This window comes from Penaeus monodon, chromosome 18 (genome assembly GCF_015228065.2).
Source record: "Penaeus monodon isolate SGIC_2016 chromosome 18, NSTDA_Pmon_1, whole genome shotgun sequence".
Lineage (NCBI taxonomy): Eukaryota > Metazoa > Arthropoda > Malacostraca > Decapoda > Penaeidae > Penaeus > Penaeus monodon.
Window position 1 is genome coordinate 44,552,964 of NC_051403.1, and position 9,908 is coordinate 44,562,871.

The following is a 9,908-nucleotide window of genomic DNA, read 5'->3' on the forward strand; positions in this document are numbered from 1 at the left end:
AAACGCGGCTGTGGGCTGGGATGACACGAACTTGCTGTCGTGAGCATTTCAGCCGAAGGCCAGAGTGACGGGAATGACTTGCCACAAGCGCACAAATTTCTTGGAGGGCAATTGGACTCTTTCAGGGCTTAGGAAGGGGCTTTTGCATATTTCCATCAATAAATGACTATGGAATGTACTGTCCGTGAGCCATGACTGGAAGAGTGCCAGCTCCAGGGAGGACGCTGTTTCCCGTGCTCAGGGTCCTAGTCCTGCCCATGACCAGCAGTGCAGGTTGTATTACAGAAAATTAAATATTATGAATAATAATAATAATAATAATAATATTAATAATAATATTATGAATAATCATAATAATCATAATAATAATATAATAATAATAATCATAATAATAATAAAAATGAAACAACTAACAAAACTTATTGTTATGGACTACCTAAAGAGATGATATGGAGTCTGTGCAAGGAAAACACTCTATTAACATCTGGATAAAGCAAATCATATGACAACTATAGACATTGGAAAATGGCATAAAAACTAAAAACACTTATGCAGAAAAAGAGAGAATAACATTACAAAGGGAGTCCTGTCATTGTATACAAGTGTTTGTGTTGGCCTGGCCTCTAGTCGCACACCTGTCAGAGTGGCCGCTCGCGTAAGCCTAAAGCCAATATTTTGGGCCACACAATAACAGTGAAGCGTCCAGATCCCGTGGGTTAAAATCCACTGGTTGATAACAAATACACATTTACTCACCTTTACTCTCTGCTGAAAAATATCGATCCTAGAGTAATTCTCCACATTATCATTTTCTAATTTTCGTTGCATTCACAGACATGTAATACTTGTGGTTTCAGATGCAATAGAAAGGTTAGTTCTTGAAGAATGAGAAAGTTGGCCACTGTGGTCTGATTTTAATTATCATATCTCCTTTTCACAAAATGATAAAATTATTATGAAGAACAGAATTCAAAGATCCTCAGTCAACCCAAACAAGAAAAAATAAAACAGCTACATTCATTAATGAAGATTCACACAAATTAAACAGTGATTCATCACAAGACACCCTACAACTGCAAGTTAAAGTTCACTTGATATACACTGCAGTCTCTCTCTCATCCTGTGTTAACTATCAACAACTTGACTGTCCATTGCACTGAGAGGCTGGTTTCACGATGCGGCCAGTGATGTCCCTTGGCTGTTGAGGTAGTTCATTTGCCGTCTCATCTTCATCGCTGTCCGAGTCGATGTTGTTGTCAGAGTCGCTTGAATCTGTGTAGACGCCTAAGCCTGGCAGAACGGCAACACACTGAATACCTGATGGTTTGACAGATGGTGGGGCCTCGCTGGGGGCAGCATCCTCTTTGGGAGATGCTGTAAAAGACACATGAAGAGGTGTCATATTTAGTTAACATGGGGGTAGTGGTTCTCTACAATTGCCATTGGGTCAGACCAAGTACATGTAGAAAGTTCTTACAGAAATGCAAACTTGGGTGAGAAAAATCCTAGTGTGATAGGACCTTTATACAAGCTTATATAACTCATATATGCATACTCTAAACACTATATTACATAATATAATACAATATACAACAGAAAATATGCCTGGAGTAGGGGTTTGTGTACTTGTAAACATACCCACATAAGCATTATAAACATGAATATCAAGACCCAGTCCCTCCAAACCTTGCCTACTATATACTCGCCTATTTTTGTCTTTTTGGAATCTGAGGGCTCCTCCGTATTTTTGCCGTCATCGCTGGACTTCCTCTTGATTGCTCCAGCTAGGAGAGAAAGGTGCGATGTCTTCTTATTCGATCCCCCGGCATTTTTGCGTGCTTCTGCGGCCTTCATTTCCGCTCTGATCTCTTCCTCTGCAGCGTGTTTCTGCATTTCTGATACTTTTTTCCTGAATGTCAAAGAAAGAGGAAGTTAAACTTTTAGGCTGAATATCTAAGATATTTGATTAAACTAGATAGCAAGAATGATTGTATATAATTGAGAGAGAGAGAGAGAGAGAGAGAGAGAGAGAGAGAGAGAGAGAGAGAGAGAGAGAGAGAGAGAGAGAGAGAGAGAGAGGAGAGAGAGGAGAGAGAGAGAGAGAGAGAGAGAGGAAGAGAGGAGAGAGGGGAGAGAGAGAGAGAGAGAGAGGAGAGAGGGAGAGAGGAGAGAGAGAGAGGAGAGAGAGAGAGGAGAGGGAGAGGAGAGGGAGAGGGAGAGGGAGAGGGAGAGGGAGAGGGAGAGGGAGAGGGAGAGGGAGAGGGAGAGAAATAAAAAGAGAGAGAAATAAAGTGAGAGAGAGAGAAATAAAAAGGGAGAGAGAAATAAAAAGTGAGTGAGAAATAAAGAGACAGACAAGTAAAGAGAAAATTAAATCAAAAGACAGAGAAACAGAAAAAAAGAAATAGTTAAAGAAATAAAGAGTGGGAGAAAGAGAGAGAAATCACACACAATCTTTGCTCATCACAATAGAAATTAAAAGTATGAGATCCATCCACCTCATTGTTGAAATAATAATCTTGACTCCTGTGATATATACTGTATCCTTATAGCATAAAGTGGTAAACTATTTGTGGTTATTAACTTATGGTAAACAGGTAGTGTGGTCATAGCATTTATACATAATAGCACTGTCTGTTTTATTCCCCTGGACATTACATCTACAGCTTTACCAGTGGGACTTTTAATCAAGCATATATTGTATGTTGGAAAAGAACATCTTTACCTGTATTCTTCCATTGCAGAGTTTTCTTCTGTGCGAACTCTTTTCTCCTCTTGCAGTTTGCTTCTGTCGACAAGTTCCAGAAAATCCACTTCATCGTCCTCTAACCCTCTGACCATATTCTTGAATCTGCAAAATCAGATTTCAAGTTTTAAATCTTTTATGCATTGATTTGTATAATAATGATAATAACTGTGAGCTTTGGTAATGATGGAAGTTCCTTAAGTAAGTTATATGATGATTCAAAACAACAACATTTTGACAAAATTACAGAAATGTTATTATTCTAAATCTAAGAACAATTATGCTATTCTGTTGGGACAATACACAGCTGAGTCTTACTTGTGCTAAATTAACAGTTTTCACTATATGCTTCCATGTAACCATTAATTCACTGGTTGTGGTATTCCTAAACAGCTAGCTGGACCTCAGGATGGGTTTGTTATTGCAAATTAGATGTTTACATGAGCTAGATTGGCTAATTTCTTTCTCTTTTCCTTTATCTTTTTTCTGTTGTTGTTTTTTTAGCCATCCCCTTTTGCCTTGCATTACCAGAAGTACAAAAAATTTGAATGTACAACTAATATTTCAGCAGAAGTTTCCCCTCAAGTGGGTGAGAATGAAATTGCAGCTAAAAGCAAGCTCCCTCACCAATGAAGTTGGCTATGGTGTTACATTATATCCAATATTTCCTTGTCATAAAATCATGCCATTCCCAACACCACATGGTTAAGAAAGCAAATTATCTCCCATAACACATTACCATGATTGCAGTGCAGCATAATTTAATTTTGTTAGCAAAAGAGAATAACTCTAACTGCACAGGATAACTTATTACCTTTAGAAAAAATAAATTACTATATGCAACAAACAAAAACAAAAAAACAAATTTTTTACATATCTCATTATACATTATACTCCAAAAAATGTAGAAGAATAACTTCACATACTTGTGAGCCTCATCATATTCATCCTGCTTCTTCTGCCGTTGTTCCTGAAGCCGGTCGTAGAGTGAACGGTGGTCTACTGGGGGTTCTGGAGCCTCTAGTGGGTCCTCTTCCCCACGGGATTGTGCCCAGTTCTCCTGACGAATACGGCGATGTTCTTCAACATCTTTTTCACTGATGAAACCACTACTCATTTTTTTTTTATCTGGAAAGAGAGGATGTATTACTTTAAAATCTAGCCAATTCTCATTTACACATGCCCACACACGTGCACATGCACATACGCGCATGCACGCACGCATTCACACAAACACACACATAAATACACAACACAACACAACACACACATATACACACACACAAACACATACACACACACACGCGCACACACACACACAACACAACACAACACAACACAACACAACACAACACAACACACACACACACACACACACACACACACACACACACACACAAACATACACACAAACATACACAGAGACACATACACATACACATACTTACATACACACACATGTATGTATGTATGTATGTATGTATGTAAGTATATGTATGTATGTATGTATGTATGTATGTATGTATGTATGTATGTATGTATGTATGTATGTATGTAAGTATGTATGTATGTATGTATGTATGTATATATGTATGTGTGTATGTATGCATTAGTTGGGTGTTCCACAACTTTCTTATCACCAATTTGCAGAGGAAAGGCCATAGATGAAAAGTATCTTTAAATTTGTTCAATTGTACTCTATAGTGTGAAAATGACACTATACCAACTTAGCATTCATTACACAATACATGTACAATATTACACATGTTACTAATGATGAAATGAAATCAAGCCCAATAAACTATGATAAAAGATATGTAACAATCACACAACAAAAGTTAAAATAAAAGTTAAAAACGAGAGCACCATACTGCCCAAATGCATTCTCTTGAACATGTGGAAATGCAGAAAAAAAAATATTATAGAGATTAAGGGGGTGAGGAGGGTTTCTGCGCACAAATACCTGCAGCGTCTTAGAAACACATGCAATTTAGAAACCTTACGTGATTATCAGAGCTTAGAAAAGAACAGGAAAAAGCCTTGAACTTCAAAAAACGCTGCCCAGTATTCGTGTACATTACAGTAAGCATTAACAATAGGGAGTCCAAATTGCTATTAAACGCTATTCTACCCACGAATCAGCACTAATCAACTACATTCGCAATCATCTACTATCCTAAGATCACTACTGACACTTGGAAATTAGTGACTTACAATTATAATTCAACGTAGAGCATTGAATTAACTAGTTAAATAACACACAAATACACTTAGATTGGGACAGCGGCCGCCACTCTGTTTACATTAGGCTTTCGAAAACTTCCGTCAAATTGCCGAATTATTTTTGTAAATCGATAAGGTAATACTTTTGAAAGCCTTTATATATGAATTTGTAACATTCATGCTGTTTAAAATTCTATGACATGTATTTGAGATATATAAGAATAACGGGTATTTTCTATTAAGTAATGTATATCATTGCAAAATGTAGCAGGTTATGAAATGATCATAAAATGTAGAATATATATATATATATATATATATATATATATATATATATATATATATATATATATTTATATAAACTAACTATTATGACATATTGATCTTTGTTCAATTAATATCGAACTATAATTTACCTTTAACTGATAAAAAAAAAAAAAAAAAAAAAAAAAAAATCTTTTGTAGGTATGTTGGATGAAATTATCTTAATTATTTTAATTGAATGATCGAATTGATAAATAAATAAATATATATGTATATATATTAATACTTTGCTTATCTATTTTATTTATTTATTATATTTTTTTGAAGTCTAAGAACACTTTGATATCGTCAATAATAGTCTTTTGAATTCATCATTAAGACGGGCAGACGAAACTTACAGGTAGAAAATTAGTTGGGATAGAAACTCTTTAGCGAATACTATAGTTCGGTTACGTGAAAATCCTTTATTATAAAGGACACGGCCTGTTAGAAAAAAAAATGTTATAAAGGACATGTTTCTTAGAAAAAAAAAGAATGTATTATTAAGGACACGGCCTATTAGAAAAAAAAAAGGTTTGTATTATAAAGATCTGTTAGGGGTGTATTATAAAGAACACGGCCTGTTATAAAAAAAAAAAAAAATGTATCATAAAGAACACGGCCTATTAGAAAAAAAAAAGTTTGTATTATAAAGATATGTATTATAAAGAACACGGCCTGTTAAAAAAAAAAAAAAAAAAAAATTGTATTATAAAGAACACGGCCTGTTAGAAAAAAAAAGAAAAAGAAAAAAAAACTTTGTATTATAAAGAACACGGCCTGTTAGAAAAAAAAAAGAAAAAGAAAAAAAAACTTTGTATTATAAAGAACACGGCCTGTTAGAAAGCGTTAGCACAGAAAACGGAATAGACAAGTCATTTGCCTTTAGAATGAGAAATATGGCAACCGATAATCATGTAAATGAGAGATATCATTGAAAACTTACCTTTTTCTAATAAATTAATTTTCGTCTCGCCTTCGATAAATGATTTCATAATTTATACTGATTTTGAGCTACGTCTCTTCGGCTTATTTTTTCATTATCTGTACGAGTCACTGTCATATACGCAGGATACCTATATATGTGTATGTGTGTTAGTGAGTGTTTATATGTGTATATGTATGTATATGTGTGTATATATGTGTATATGTGTGTGTATGTATTATATATATATATATATATATATATATATATATATATATATATATATATATATATATATATATATATATATATATCGAGAACAGAAAACGTAGAATGAAAAACACAGGTCATCGTCATCACTTGACGGAGATTGATGACAGGTTGGTTTTGATGACAGTCACTTGACAGTTGACAGGTAGATGCCTAGTATTAATTAGACAATAGTGTTAATTACTCCGCTATCATTAACCTCTTAATTGTCTTTCCGTATAAAAGTGTGTGATTAATCATAACATGGAAAGAAGAAGAGGAAGAAGAAGATGAAGAAGAAGAAGAAGAAGAAGAAGAAGAAGAAGAAGAAGATGAAGAAGAAGAAGAAGAGGAAGAAAGAAGAAGAAGAAGAGGGAAAAGAGGGAGAAGAAAGAGAACAAGAAAAAGTGGAATAAGAAGGAGAAAGAAGAAAGAAAAGAAAAAGAAAAAGAAGAGGAAGAAGGAAGTAAAAAAAAAAAAACTAAAAAGAAGAAAGAAAGAAGGTAGAAAAAGAGAGGAGAAAGGAAAAAAAAACAGAAAAAAATGAAAATAAAAGAAGAAAATGAAGAAGAATGAGAAGGAAAATAAAGAAAAGGAAAAAGAAGAAGAAGAAGAACAGACAATCGTGCTTTGTGTAGTCCAATGAAGATTTATTTAAGCGAAGAAAAACCTGGTGAGAATGATATTACGAGCTTAAAATCATATGATCTTTTAATCAACAGGTCAAGGAAATAAAAGACTTGTTATTCTTGTAAACTGGTTATGAGAAAAAAAAATTAGTTGTATAATTTTTTTTTTTTTTTTTTTTTTTTTTTTTAAGAATTTGCTTTTCATGATGATGTTGGCTTCGTCTCATTGCCAAATATTTCTACGCGATGTCAGAATTTTGTTTTTTTTTAATTAATGTTCTCTCTAAAAAAAACTTTTGGTATTAAATATCAACCACCTTTTTATATATATAAAAAATGACACATCGGAATTTTTGGTTTTGAATCTAATATTCTTTTAGGTAAATTTCACCCAACACAAAATATGGCATTTAAAGATTATCTTTATTTTCCTACAGCAGAAATAACAAAGAAAAGATCAGAGTCTTAGGTACAGTCCATCTGGTCAAAGATCACTAATCCCTTGCCTGATAAATGGAAGAATCGCGTCATAATACCGGTTTCTTGTTAAAAAAAAAAAATATATATATATATATATATATATATATATATATATATATATATACATGAAAAAAAAGAAATAAAAGACCTCGTCATTACACCTTAGGTCCGTTATCCACTTTTTCCTACGAAAATTCACGGAGTTCTTCTGAAATGCCTCCTTAGACTGATTTCGGATACGCTGCGTATAATCAATATCAGCTTTTGACATAGGGGCATCTTGGCGGTCACGCTGGCGGCGCCTCTGAAGCTGTGTCGAACCCAATTCCGGTTCGGCCGCAGGTTGGCCAAAATATGGACCACACAGCTGTGATTCAGCAAGAGGCACGTAATCCATACTTGTACTGAACGATAATAAGCGTTACCTGACATACGGCAGACGAAATAGATACGTTGGTGACGGAATAGGCGATGGTTGGCAGACGCACGTTGGATGTACACGTGCTCAAAGTGAGCGCTTCATAAGGGCAAGTCACACACCAGGTGCGTATCACGTGTAATGTACGTCCGCCAGACTCACATGTACCGAGTACGTGCAACACACACGAGCCCGCACGTGGGATATAACCAGTGCGCGCTGACGACGACTTTGAAACACGTAAAAGCGTAAACACACGTGTGTACTTGTGTAACGTGGTTGTTTTTCTTTTCCTTTCGTGTGCCACACCGTTTAGCACGGAAAATAAATACAGACACTCTTCATCTTCTTTTTCTTCTGCCTTTTCCTCTTCTTTCTTCTTTTTTTTCTTCTTTTTCCTCCTCTTCTTCTTCTTCTTCTTTTCGTTTTTTCATCTTCTTTTTACTCTTCTTCTTCTTTTCCCTCTTCTTCTCCTTCTTCTTCTTCTTTTTTCTCTTCTTTTTCTTCTTCTTCTTCTTCCTCTTCATCTTCTTCATCTTCATCTTCTTCTTCTTCCTCTTCTTCTCCTTCTTCTTCTTTTTCTTCTTTCTTTCTTTATTCATTTACGCCCAGACACCCACACGTAACACAGTGTATGATAAACCACGAGGACCATTTTGCAATTCATCTCGATGTGTTGTGACCCCGCTACGTGTGAACCCTATTAACATACCGAGTGAGAGAAAGAAATTCCTGCAGCTTCTCGTCATTTTATCACAATCTCACTTTCTTTGCCTAGGAATTTCTTCGTATATTGATCCTAAAACTCGCAAAACGTCTACCGTTTCAAGGCGAAACATACTGTCTGTTATTGTTACCAGTAAAGGTACAGATCCAGTGGCTACAACTTTCCTGGATTAAATGATTCTTTTTTTTCTTTTCTTTTATATACGTAATTTTCGATTTCCCGATCTTCATACTTTTCTGTTTTCTGGTAAGTCGGCCATTCCTTGCACACGGGAGGGGGGGGGGGGGGTAATTTAAGAGCAAAAACAAACAGACAGCCGTAATCGTTAGAAAAAATGATAATAATAATAAACTGAGTAAGTTTAAATATTTATACTTCATTTTTTCTCTTTTCCAAATTATTCCATTCTCTATATTATTCCCTTCCCCATATCGATATCAAGGCAAGACTTATAGCTTTGATGCCTCTTATCAGTATGGTTACAGTTAGATTTATTGCTATTGATGTACGTCATATATTGTGGTCAAAATCTGCAACATGTACTGTATTTGCAATTTTTAGCCCTTCCATTTACGTGTATGTGTTATTATGTGTATTCTTTGTGTATTATGCAAGAACTACTGTGAGGTATATTCTGTGAAATGATAAATCACCTGTAACAAAGTACCTTTAAGTTCATATACGCCCGGGTCATTTATTCCATGTATACTTTCGTCTTCCTGAGTTCCTTGGTCTCCTGATATAATGCACAACGACTCCTATGACCTTTTCCTTCTGTTCAACTCACGTAGGACATCAAACCCATAGTGTTTAATACCTTTGTAGGTGACAGTACAGGGGCATACATCCTACAGCTTCTATAGGCAAGACACGCGCCTACATTGACAATGTAAATTCTCACAGATGTGTTTGTCATTTTCCCAAAGAATTTTACTATTGTTCTTTTTTTTAAGCTTCTTTGAAAGTCAATAAGGAGGAGAAAAATAACTTGTTGTATAAGCAACAAAAATAGCCTAGAATTAGGCTAAGTTAACATATTTCGTTGTGTTGATTCCTACCAGTAACCTTGGTAGGAAAAAAAATTATTTACAAAATAATAATCTCACTTAGAACAAACGCTCCTCACACCTCAAAATGTAAATGAAATACCGAAAGGAATGTGCAAGAAAATGTACGAATATGATCAAGGCCAATTTGCTACACGTTTC

The 9,908-nt window shown here is 35.0% G+C and overlaps 1 protein-coding gene across 2 annotated transcripts; it reads right to left on the minus strand.

Annotated features, from left to right (window-relative positions):
* Positions 1 to 899: 899 nt before the first annotated feature.
* On the minus strand, positions 900 to 5,056 carry LOC119584522 (PSME3-interacting protein-like). Of its 2 annotated transcripts, none has more exons than XM_037933177.1 (5): positions 4,961 to 5,056; positions 3,673 to 3,874; positions 2,726 to 2,851; positions 1,707 to 1,909; positions 900 to 1,374 (listed from the first exon to the last, which is right to left on the minus strand). In XM_037933177.1, exons 2-5 carry the CDS (start codon positions 3,861 to 3,863, stop codon positions 1,133 to 1,135), a joined length of 762 nt encoding a protein of 253 aa, XP_037789105.1. In that variant the 5' UTR covers positions 3,864 to 3,874; positions 4,961 to 5,056; the 3' UTR covers positions 900 to 1,132. The 2 variants fall into 2 exon arrangements, with proteins under 2 accessions (XP_037789105.1, XP_037789106.1); XM_037933178.1 differs by having other exon boundaries at positions 3,673 to 3,871; positions 4,961 to 5,050.
* Between the last annotated feature and the right edge of the window lie 4,852 nt (positions 5,057 to 9,908).

Excerpts from the sequence above, each read along its gene's own strand:
- LOC119584522 (XM_037933177.1), bottom strand. The coding sequence starts at position 3,863 with ATGAGTAGTGGTTTCATCAGTGAAAAAGATGTTGAAGAACATCGCCGT. Across the intron at positions 1,910-2,725 it reads TCTGCAATGGAAGAATACAG|GAAAAAAGTATCAGAAATGC; the intron begins GTAAAGATGTTC and ends TTTGACATTCAG. Across the intron at positions 1,375-1,706 it reads TTCCAAAAAGACAAAAATAG|CATCTCCCAAAGAGGATGCT; the intron begins GCGAGTATATAG and ends TGTCTTTTACAG.